At 27.9% G+C, this 13,145-nt stretch overlaps 1 protein-coding gene across 3 annotated transcripts in view; it reads right to left on the bottom strand.

The window, feature by feature from the left end:
* LOC136972761 (protein O-mannosyl-transferase Tmtc3-like) overlaps positions 1-12,111 on the bottom strand; it is a 78,698-nt gene extending 66,587 nt beyond the window's left edge. Inside the window, exon 1 of one of the 3 annotated variants that reach the window (XM_067267389.1) lies at positions 11,853-12,111. In XM_067267389.1, the coding sequence (XP_067123490.1) occupies positions 11,853-12,008 (156 nt within the window). In that variant the 5' untranslated portion in view covers positions 12,009-12,111. Of the gene's footprint in view, positions 1-9,910; positions 10,360-11,852 lie in introns of those variants that run through there. The other 2 variants (XM_067267390.1, XM_067267391.1) reach the window with 2 other exon arrangements.
* Positions 12,112-13,145: the final 1,034 nt, after the last annotated feature.

Below are 13,145 nucleotides of genomic sequence, written 5' to 3'. Positions count from 1 at the left end.
AGTAAACAAGCTGCATTTTTGATACTTGTTTCCTTTCTTCAATCAAAAAGACAAAAGTGCCATATAAACAGCACAAGAAATATGTGATGTTTATGGTGAGGGTGCTGTAGGAGAATCAAATGTTCAAAACTGGTTTACTAAATTTAAAGTGGGTAATTTTGACCTTAAAGATGTTCCATGCTCAGTAAGATCAGCTGTTATTGTAGAGAACCAGATCAAAACATTATTGGATAACAATCCCTATTACACAACTCAAGAGATAGAGATAGAAGACAGTAAAGTCAAACAGTATCATATTTGAATATTTAAAGAAGCATGGATATGAATCATTTCAACATTTAGATACTACACAATTTAAATGGAAAAGAACTTCCTGGATCATATCTCCATTTGTAATTCTCTTCAAAAATGAAGATGACCCTCTTCTGAAACATCTAGGTGTGACAGGTGATTAAAAGTGGATTGTTTGTAACATCAACTGAAAATAATCGCAGGGCAAGTAAAATGAACCACCATTAAATACTTTAAAGGTCAGCCTTCATCTGAAAAGTCGTGCTTAACATCTGATGAGATTGTAAAAGAAAACTGTACAACAAGCTACTTCCACAGAATCAAACAATCAACTCTGATAAGTATTGTTCCTAACTGGATCAACTAAAGATAGCAATTGATGGAAAATGTCTGGAATTGCAACAGAAGAGGCATTGTGGATTTAGGGATTCAATCTTAATGTTAATATATAATAACAGCAAAATTATGATGATAAGTAATAAAAGACCTTTTTTAAATTAGAAACAGAAACCAATCATTGATGTCCATCATTGTCTTAATTTTTTATTTTACAAATAGGTTTTTTTAAATATCTAAAACTTAATCATTCTGTGTTTAAAAATATTAATTTAAAAAAACAGTAAAGATGTGATTAATATATAATTTTTTTCCTCTCTCAAAATATTGAAAAAATATAAAATAATTATATATTTTTTCAATAATGTTATTTAATTACAAATAAAAGTATTAAATCAAAATAAATATTTATTCTTACAAAATTTTTCTAAATTAAGTTACTATATAATTTTATTAAAGTACAATTAAACTATCATGTGTCAACACTTACATAAATCTTTACATGACAGGTTCTAGTTTGTCAAATGCCACCAGGATAATGCAAGCTTGATATTCAATAAGAGGACTGCCTAACATTATACATAATGATTTCTACACAGAAAATTACTACACTATTATAAACAGCAATACATTCATTCACTGTTAAACTATATTAAAGACCAATATTTGCATAATATTTAATAAAACTAAATAATACAAGATCAACTGCATAAATACTACATTTGGATGTCCTGGAGCTATGTTATAAACTGACAACTGATATAAACTGAAAAAAACTTGCTCTATTTTAAAATGTTTCAAAATTAAAGATTGGTTTTAACAATCAATTCCTTGTGCTTTTCAAAAGATAATATATTATTACAAGTACATTTGTAATATTTATGATTATTAATTCCTGAAAGTAATGTTGTAGTGTTCTTTTAACTACCAAAATTTTTACTACTACACCATTTACACTTAAAAACAGTTTATTCAGCAAAATATTAAAAAATTTTCATTATCTGAAGATAAAATATTTTACTGCTTCAGAAGGTTACAAAATTAATTTGAAATTAGTTTAACATGAATCAAGTTATGAAATTATAATTAGAATGCACTTTATTCAATTCAATAATTAGAATATACCTTTCAAAAATCATAAAATTTATACTCTAAGTAAAGAGTTATGGCTGAACTGTAAATTAAAGATCTTTCATAATATATTACTACTGAAGCAAAATCAGACTCATCATTTTCATACAGCTTAATTTTTAGTTCTATTAAGAAGTCAAAAAAAGATCTCATTAAAGGATTACAATTTTTTATGATTATCCTTGGAAATTCAAGAAATTTAGATTTATGATTTTTGAACATTAAAAAATATCAAAAATTTTAAAAAAATCTGCATCTTTAAATGAAAGCTTCATAATTATATGTCAAATAGATATCTGTTTCATTTAATAAATTATTGATGACTTGAGTAATTTCAAGTGATACAAATGACACTGTTTAATTGTATCCATTCATTTAGTATTAATATATTATTTATATTCCTATTATTTAAAATCTGTAATGCTTTTGGGAAAAATATGCCAAAGAAATTTTACATATTAGATAATAAGCAATTATTATTTATGTAATTAATTACTATTTAAAATTATTAAATAATGCAGCAGCATCATTAATATTTGCATTATTAATTCTGTTTAGTATTAATATAATATTAATATTGTTAAATAATAATAATTGCAATTATCATATCCTGTAATGTACAGTACAAACATTGAGTAAATTTTTTTATGCACTCCATTCATCTCCTTTTCAATGGCAGAAGGCAAATTGATAATAGATACACAATTAAATTGAATTAATTCATAAAGAAGTCAAAGCAACATCATTAGTCTACAAATATCAATTATGTTTGAAGTAAGGTAAAAAATAAATAATTTTAAATTCAGAAATTCAATAGGAATAATTCTTCAAAAATGAATGTAAAGTGTATTTTCACAAAGCCTTTTAATAGAGTAAATCTTAATTTATTATATGATCACAATGGTTATTCAATAAAATAAGCAGCATGTGAGTAAATGTAAAAATTAGCTGTATTTAGCTTTATAATACATAGATATTAAGAGAAACACTCATTATGTTTAACTCCTATTAGAGACAAACCAAAAAGGAGCTGCCTAAAAATCAACATTTGGAAAAGAAAAATTTAAAATATCACTTATGTTAGTGAATTAAAAACTGCCAAATAAATTATTCTAATCTGATTAAAAACAGACATTAAGTTATGAGGCTATTTTATAATCAAATATTACAAAAATGTCCAAGTTACATAATTTCATATCATCATTTATATATATATTTATATAGAGTTATTCAGCAAGGAAGTGGCAGTATTTTTACAGCATGTTCTAGAGTCCTAGGGGATTCAAAAATGTCTTATAAACATAGTCCTTCAAATGCATTGTTTCAGTGCTGGGAGTCAAAGTTCAGACTAGCTATCCCTTAAATCAGTATTTTTAAACCTTTTTTCTGTCATGGCACACTTGAACCTATAATTAAATTTCTCTGGCAAAAATTTCCTCAGAATAAATCACATGATTTAAAGTTCTGTTGGTAAACATTTCATCTTCACATTACTTGCTACTTAACCTAATTCTTTTTGTCTATATTTTTGTGAATTAAATAAAACAGTATTGTTCTTCTTTAAAATAGCAGCGGGTTACAACAATAGTTATTTATATTAATAATTTTCATTTACATAAGAAAAGCAATTAATATTAAGTCTTAATTTGCATTTAACAGTGGCACAATAATTGCCTTTATAAACCTGCCCAATGTCTCGCTATTTCTAACTTAAAATAATTTGAACTAAATATGGGCAATTATATTGATACGTCTTTGATTAAAAGATTATATATCATTTTAAATGAAATAACCCAGTGTTATGCACATATAATTTTGCTTACAAATGTATATTTTTTACTACATTATGTATATGATTATTTATTATAACAATAAAAAACTCATATAAATCAATTTAAGAGGTTTTAATTTTAACATGTATACTCATTGGTTTTTGGGCTTTTTTTGAAAATAATTTGTTTAATAACCTTCAAAAATTTTTGCTTTAAATCCTTCTATGCTGAAACAATGCATTTGGATAGCTATGTTTATAAGACATTTTTGAATCCCCTGGTATACTCCCTCAATCAACAGTTTCAATTATAATTTATATTTGTAGATTTTGTTGTATATCTAGATTCAAACCTACAATCTAGTGAAGGAGGAGTATCTTACTCTTCTGAGTGACAAATTATAACTTAAAAAGTAAAATTGAGATGATTTAAAACAAATTTCACACACTCAATTTTGAATTTTAGAACACTGTTATGTAAGGTTGTTCAAACTATCCTTTACTTTTAAATTCATCTTAAGTAAATTTAGTTAGGTAATCATAAATATATGCAAAATTTTTTTAAAAATATTATTTGTACTGTGTTCTTGAAATAGTTGCAACATCCATAATCACATGCTCAATCTTCAAGCAAGGACAATGCAATAGTAACTCTAGTACTAATACAAAAATTACTTTTATAAATGGCAATATCACAAGAACACATGTTTAAAACTTGTATATAATGTATTAATAATAATAATATATATTATTATTATTATTATAAATTATTATAATAGGAGGTATATAAAAATCACCAAAAAGCCCAGCACAAATAATAATTATTCATACTGGATTTTATTATTATTATTTATTTAATAATTATAAAAATAATTAAGGATTCTTCAAAGTGGAACTGAAGGAACATGAAATAATAAGTAAAATTTTTATTTAGAAAAGTGATGATTTTAACTATTGCTAGTGGATATTTCTTATTATAATAATTTTTTTATCATCATCAAATATAAAAATCTCACATCCAATGTTTAGTTAAAAGCAAACAAATTTTACTCTTGCTTAAATATCTTGGTTCTTCATCTACCAATTATATACTAAAAGATCTAAATTTCCTAAAATATTTAAAATATCAAATAATAAACGAAGAACCTAGAAACACTGGCAAGAATAAAGTTTGTTTGTCCTTAATTAATTAAACAAATTTTTGAAATGAATGAATTAAAAAGATTTCAGATGTTCTCAAATCAAGTGAATAGAAAAAAATCCCATTTAATAATGTTAAATTGTAAAAATATATTTTAATACCTTCATTCACATTTAAAATGGCTCTTTAAAAAATTTATTTTCAAATGAAATATCACAAAGGCATTCTAAAAAGAGTACTTATACTTAAAATCTTCTTTTGCAGAATATTGATTTTCATACTGCTTTATTGGTTTAGTCTGATAATATATACCTTTATACTATATAATCAAGCACAAATATTTCCAAGTGCATAAAAAGAAATTTTTTTTAATGACAATTTTTATTAAATCATGATAAAATGGTACTTGTTTCATTCAAAATACTTAGAATTTTATTCAATTGTTTAAATAAAAATCAGAATCTTTACTATGTTAATTATCTTTCTACACTTTTAAATGTTTGTTCATTAAAATTTTGTAATGTATATAATATTAATATATTTAAGAATAATATCAGACAAAATAGTACATATAATATTTCTTAAGCATATTGTACATATCTTACACTTAACTTCATTGTGTTATTTTAAAATTCAAGATTAAAACTCTTATACATGAATTTTAAATAAATGATAAATTCTTGCAAATTAAAGTATTTTAATGTGCTGATCAATATCACTAAAGCAATTCTGATTATCTGTATACTATTATAAATAAATATAATAGTAAAAATTTATCCAATTCTACCTCAAATATTTTTGATTTACATTTGATAGAAACTTACTGGAAACAAACAAAAACAAAACTTTGTCTTTTTGTGACAATTTACATTTATCCTGGATTAATGCATGACTCATTTATACACTGAGATTATGTGGCCATTCTTAATTTTGCCTATTTAAAGAAGAGACCAATCCATAATCAGATCAGTTAGGTAGGAAACAAAATATCAATTCAACTACTATCTAGCCCAGTGTTTCTCAAACTTTTTGGTCCGCAACCCCCCTTTTGCACTTAAAAATTTCAAAAGACCCCCAAAAAATGACTATGTGTAGGAAAACATCCCAGAGGGAGGGGGTTAAGTACCCTCTCACGGTCACTCCAGGGCTATAAGCTAAAAACACATACCAACTAAAATAATATTGGAGTAGCCCAAGACATAGCCAAATATTGCAGTGCCACAGCACTAGCGGAAATTTAAATTTGCGAACTGAAAAGCTTTTGGTTGATTGGTTTTCGGATAATCGACGCTCTACTGTATTTCTAACTCAACTTGCCCACAGAAGCAACGTTGCTAGCGAACACCGTTCCAAATGACAATGTTGTTCTATCATAGTTTAGGCTGAGAGTGGAACTTGGGGATTCCCCAATAGCGCACAAATTTATGAATATTAGGCTTGTATTAAAATATTTTTAAAGTATTGTTTTTATTGTTTATATGTGCAATTTATTTACGTAAAAATTATTTTATATAGTTTTTATTTCTATTATTTCTAAACATGAATCCATAGTAAATTTATAAAGTATTTGAAAAAATATTGATCTGGCATCAATTTTTCAGCGACCCCCCCAAATATTTTTCAAATCACTGATCTAGCCAACACTCCTTTCCAAAATTATTATTGTACTGTACATGAGGAAATGTAAACAATAATCCAGGCTGATAGCAAAAATAAATTTAAATGCTGCTTTTATATAAAGTTTTCCTTCTATAAAAAAATTATTCCGACAAACCTTTGTTACAGAAGTATGTAAAATATATTCAAAAATTTATCCAATTAATAAATTACATTTCATAAAAATAAATCGTTCTTTAAAAAGTACTTTAAGCAATTACTAGGATTATTTGATGGAAAATTGCATGGAAACAGATTTAAACTCTAGAAAAATGGATATATGAAATTTGATTTAGTAGTGACAGACTTAAAATATGATCACCACTTTTGGCATTTGGCCAAGTGGTCTACTAGGTGTGGTTTCATTGTGATGTAAACCTCTATCAGAACTCTTCATTTAAGCACTACTTCTTATGTCTTGAACTTTTCTACTCAAGAAAAAAAAGCTTAAACGATATTACATTTAAAAATAGTCTTCAGCTGATAAGTAAATTCTTATTTTCGAAATTTCCAAAAGTAAGAATTTAAGTACAAATGCACTCTAAAAACCTCAAATTATTGAAATTCCATGAATAGATCATTAAATTAGAATAAATTAACATCAGAAAGTCATCAGTTCTTTTCTTATACTCAAAACTGGCCATACAGCTAAAACTGCTTAATTAAAATATTTTAAAAGTAAATCCTAGTTCTGAATGACCAGTAAGATCATCATTAAGAGGTTAACATCTAGTTATTAATATTTTGTATATAAAACATTCTTGTATTCTTGACTTTTAGGTATTCCCATAATCTAAGAAGCAACTCAAATTCAAGAAATATGACAGTGTCTCTATCCAAAAAAACATATTTAACATCCGTAAAATTGGCATATAAATCACACTGATCTCCTCCTAGATAATTTCCAAATGGTACAATTAAAAAAATAAGAATACACATATCAAATGCGTCCTTGATTAAATTCAAACGTTTGACTGGCGAGCAGAACGATAATGATTTAACTGCATCCTTCAAAAACGTAGACGATGTCAGTTGACAACGTGAAAAGATAATTAATACTAATTGTTTGAGAAGAACACTATCCTGTCACAGGCTAGATCACCTTCGATACTCCGCGAGACACGCAAATGCTGCTATTTAAAGTCAATTTCCTTGTTGTCAAAGTCGGTACCTATCATTAACCTAATGCATGTGGCCAGAAATAGGTGTTCTCTAGACGATGTGACAGTTATACTAATAATATATAGCTTTAAAACTAAACAACCCGAAGTACCAGACTCCATAATTATCAACTGGAGCAATCGTCAACTGGTATAACTGCATACTGCTTAACGGTTTAAAACGTAGGGCGGGAGGAGGAAAATTATATTTTATTACTTCTAACGTTTATAAAGAATCGAATATTTAATCTCTTAAAAATTTCGTTCAGTTTTTTTTAACTTGTAGACAGATATTTAATGCATCAATAAGCGAAAAACCGACTCGTGAGTAACGATAGTTAAAGCGTATTGTCGAAGGAGTGCCCATTTTGAAAAATCATTCTTCATTCATAATGACCCCACTTTCCTTCCACCCATGATTTAATCATATTTAATGGATGTAAACTTTAAAGTCGGCCATTCGTTACCTTCCTTTTCTTTAACAATCGATGCCTTTGTTAAAAACGCGACCTTCTCCGCCATCCTCCAATAATCTCGTCTCTGGCACAACAAATTCCCGTACATGTCAGAGCTTAAAAGATCCGGATGATGGTCTACAAAAGTCTTTTACGTCCGGAAAGTTGGGACATCCGAACAAACGCCCCGAGCTTTAGACATCAGGCAGTAGGAAATGCGGTTTTAGGAGGCAAAGCAGCATCGGCTGCGAAACACTATCCGGAAAAGACATACAGAAACCTATACATTAATGGATTGTACAGTACATCACGTACGGTCATTGTCTCGGTAGGTAATGCGAAGACATTACCTTCCAGTTACAAGAAATTGGATAAATTTTTAAGTGACGAGAGTTGAAATCCTTCCGTTTCGGATCATAAAATCCGTTACGGTTCCCGATACTTAAAATTACAACATAAAATCAGTATGAAATCGAAATGTCTAAATACTTCCGAAGCATATTTGCGTTCAAATTACGTTACATTTAGTTCTAAAGTTTCACTTTATCATATAACCTACTCGATAAACAAAGCGCACCATCTCATAGTTTAATGAGCATCTGATACTTTAAAGAAACGAGCACTTTGTCACACTACTGAACCGATACTTGGATTTCTCAATAAGACAAGGTATAAACTAGTTAAAACTGTGTATTAAATACTTTATTGAAGTATTTTTAAGTTACCTCCTCAAAATTTTAATAACGTAATTAACAAAAAAAAGCACGAGCGGGTGTTAATTTCTTTTACGTCACTGTTAACAATCCTTCCGTATCGAGGCACAAAACGATGATTAAAACAATATCGAGAGGGGCGATCGATTAAAATGTACTCGAGTAATTTATATTAAAAGAAAGCTCGCATACTTTTCTTAATCGAACGAAAACAGACGAAGCGTGCATTAAATAGATGACGCGTGCTGAATTTTATCACGGACGAGAACAATACATCCGCATTTATTGCAATTAAAACGATAACGGAAGGTGGTAGAGGAGGGCGGAGAAGTTAACTATAAAAGTTTTCTCGAAGACGACGATAAGAAAAATGTTCCCGATCGGTTCGCAATTAACAAACCTCGAAACGAACGAACGTATAACCTATATTAATGAATTCCGCCTATCGTAATTCACGGAAGAAGTAACGAGAGATACGAAAAATATCGGGATTTTAATTAGATGCCCGAGTGACAACGAATCCATTCCAAGCGAAAATAATAGCTCCCCTTTCAAAATTATTATTCTCGAGTATTTGTTAAAATTCTGCTACAGTATGCAAATTAGAACTGCCGCTAATGCTTCGAATTTCTCCAACAGCGCACATTTTTGTAAAATGCGACGACGAGCTTAAGTAACACGGACAAATTGAGAAATTAAGCATTTATGAGTGAGAATCTAAATACTAACAGGAACGAGCATATGGAATACTTCATCGGCACTTGAGCTCTTCTTCATTTAACACAGCACACTTCTACATTTTGTGAATGTATAACATCTTTGTAAATCCTTAAAGTATCTAAGCATTTGGGTAAATGTATGACACACTCGAGACACCTTTTTTTGAGGGTAACTTCGACTTTCCGAGCATGCGTACTGGCGGGATCATGTCTAGAAAGTTAACGAGGGATGAAGCGAATCCTTATCATTCTATTCTAGTCGAGTTCTATCCAATATTTCAATCTACGTCACGTACGGACACAACTTAGTCGTCGTCTAAATAACGATTCGCTAATAAAATTCGGAGAGAATAAATCGAAATATAAATTCCTAGCGACGCTGACGGAAGCCAGAGGAGAGAAAATCCGAGTTACGTAACAGCTATCGACCCCGGTAACTAATTTTTTTTTTTCCGAATGAAAGCACGAGGTAGAGTTGCACGACGGACGTGCCACGTGACTACCGTGTCGGCCAATGGTGGCCAGGGATTCGCTTACCTGGAATTTCAAAAGTTTACTTTTTATACCTGGAGTGATCAAAACGAATTACGTGTTTGCATTCGTCCTCCCGATGCAGTGCCTGGTCCTACGTTACGTGCGGCGGGAACGACACGCGGGACAAGTCTACTGAGCTTCAGTGGGTGAGACGCGTCACCTCCCGACAGACGAGATCGAGAGATACGCAACACTCTCCACACATCCCTTACACAATGTGCCTTCGCTTCAAACTCGAGAATGCAATGTTAAAAATTCATCCAAAAATTATTTATTTAACGAAGGAGTCGTTTCTCAAACAAGCGATAAGTGCTTCGGAATTGCAAGAATCGAATTAAATTTCCCTGATATAAAAATGGTACTGTCATTTTTATTAAATTCTGCCAGAAAAATCGAGAAGCAAAATTTAAATTTCGAAAAATTGTAAAAATCCTGCCGACAGATGGTGTTAGTCACCCACTTCAGCTCGAATTAGGTTCATTTATAATGAAATGTTATCTTAGATAATTTTTCATTTTTTAAATGTGGTTTAATATTTTATAAATGTACTTTTAACATTTACATCTTATAAATTAACAAACCTGACTTCGATTCTTTGAACATTATTTATAAGCCGAATACAGTCTCCCTCCATTTTACAAAACATGATTAATTCATTTACATATATTACCTTATACTAGAAAATTATTAACAACACACACTGTCATGAATATATTCATGTTAAAGTATAAATGCGTGGTATATTCTAAAATTACTTTGCCACACAATATTTTTGGCAATTTAATTCTTTCAATTATTTATCATTCCCTAGTATGATTAAAACCCAACTGTATACTGTAAATATTTGGCAAATAAAATTAATAAAACATAATTAACTCAATGCATATACATACATTCAAAGAATGATACATTTTTCTTCATATTCCATACTTTTACTTAATTTCCATACAAAAGTGTAAATTGCATCTTAATTAACATTTAAAGTAAATCACATCAAATCCTTTTAATATATAGTGTATTTTGCCACTATTGTAGACGTTAAATAATAATAATAATAATAAAAAAACTAAGAATCTGAGATAATAAATCTTTTCATAATTCAATATTGTGAAATTCTTAAGATTCTTTTGTAACTGCAACATAAATTTTTTTTTATACAAAAAGCTTCTATAATGAATTCTAATTAACTAAGTTAATTAATCAATATAAAAGATATTTAACTTTATACTTTAATTAGATAAATTAAAATGATTTATTCAAGATTACATATATATATGGGTACTGATGATATAATGTATCTACAGGGAATGGAAAAGTTGTTATGGAAAAAAAACATTTATTTTTATGTACAAATTAAAACAAAAATAAGGAATACGGACTAATAAAAGATAATAATTAACACCAAACATTTGTATTTCTCAGATTCTCAACTGTATACTTACTTTTTCACCCCCCCGTGTATATATATATATACAATAAAAACAAACAAATAAATAACTACATATAAATTTTACTCTTTGTTTCTGCCAGATATTAAGAGCTTAAAAGCCGTCAGTATCTGCCAGAAACTTAAGATTTATCTATTTATTCACCAAGAAACATTGAATATTAATTATAATAATATTCATTATAATTACACAATATATTTTAATGACAACTTTTCATTAAAGTGTAGCTAATTTGGCATATAATCTCATCTAATTTAATATTTTCTCATTAATACTTCATAAATTAATTTATATTTATTTAAAAACTGTATAATCATATATAGTTTTTTTTTTAACTGCAAGGTTTATAAAATTTGGCGACAAACTAAAAGCCGTATCTGAAGTATTCAACACAACACTAACAGAAAATGAGTTTAGTACTTACATAAATATATTTTTGCTTAATATTAAGTATGCATTTAGTTATATATTCTGTCTTATAGAAAGAAATTAATTACCTGATTTACTTGAATTTTGTTAGTCAAAAGATGTAGCAGAAGCGAAGGAAAATATCCTACCTTTCGCTTTGATTCTCCGATTATAATGTTTTTGTTAGTAATCTTTGATGTTGGAAGCCCTTCGGTATCGACAAACAAAGATATAAATAATTCCATAACATTCTAATAAAGAAATTCGGAATCTATTCCTTTGGTAGGAACTTCGTCGTCATCTTCACGATCCGCCATGTTAGTTTCTTGACTGAATGATAATGGCGCCACCTATCGGTCAATTCTTATGATTGATATTGACGTCACGAAGAAAAACAAATTACGTATCTCGATATGTATTTTCGGTTTAATTTATGTAAAATGTTAAATCGATTGTCATAATTACGATTTATTATTCATAATTTTATTCAAAGAAATTAAATCAGCGATAAATTTTGTAATTTGTTATATTGTATTATTTTAAAATTATGGCAAAATAGATCGAAGAACTTATCCGCAATCCGTGGATACACTAGAAAAGCACTTTGAAGAAGCGTGAATCGTGGCTAAAAATACAAAACTTTTATTAAATTTGCAATTAATTTTATATTTTAATTCGTTTTCTAATTATTTTCTCCTTTACTAAATCTCCAGTCATAAACGAAATAAAGTTATTAACCTCAAAAATTATATAAAAATAAAAAAAAATGGATGAATCACAATGTTTAAATTTAATTTTTTTTATTTTTATTATCTTCATTTAAATTCAGTAAATGGGCTAAACTTGAGTATTATAAATGCCTATTCTTGTTTAAAATAGCGAACCGGTTATTCGAGTAGTTTTATCATACCTGTAATTATAGAACCTCATTAATATAATATATAATTTTTGAATAAATAGTTTCAAAAATGACATTAATAATTATTTATTTTTAATGTTTTATTTCTTTAAATGTGTTTTTTATTATACGTATTTCTAGAAAATATATTTTAAGAAAGTAATTACAAATTATCATATGTTTAATAGAAAAAATAGCTGCAGTTAGCATAAGTAAAACGTTAAAAGTTTCAGAATTAAACTTTATCTTAGACTTGAAAAAAAATTATTTACATATATTTTTAAAAAAGTACACATTGTATATATATTATTTATAATGTTAGAAATAGTACAAAAAATAAATAAATTCTTTGAATAATAATTGTTAAAAATACTGAAATTTTTTGTGTCTGATGATGTATTTTTAAACAATAAAAAACAATAAAACAACAAATTAAACAATAAAAAGTCATGGAATATAATTTTATTAAGACAACAAACTGCAA

The sequence above is a fragment of the Centruroides vittatus genome, unplaced genomic scaffold (assembly GCF_030686945.1).
Source record: "Centruroides vittatus isolate TY-2023 unplaced genomic scaffold, ASM3068694v2 contig_301, whole genome shotgun sequence".
Classification (NCBI taxonomy): Eukaryota; Metazoa; Arthropoda; class Arachnida; order Scorpiones; family Buthidae; genus Centruroides; species Centruroides vittatus.
This window is presented reverse-complemented; position numbering and strand designations above follow the sequence as displayed.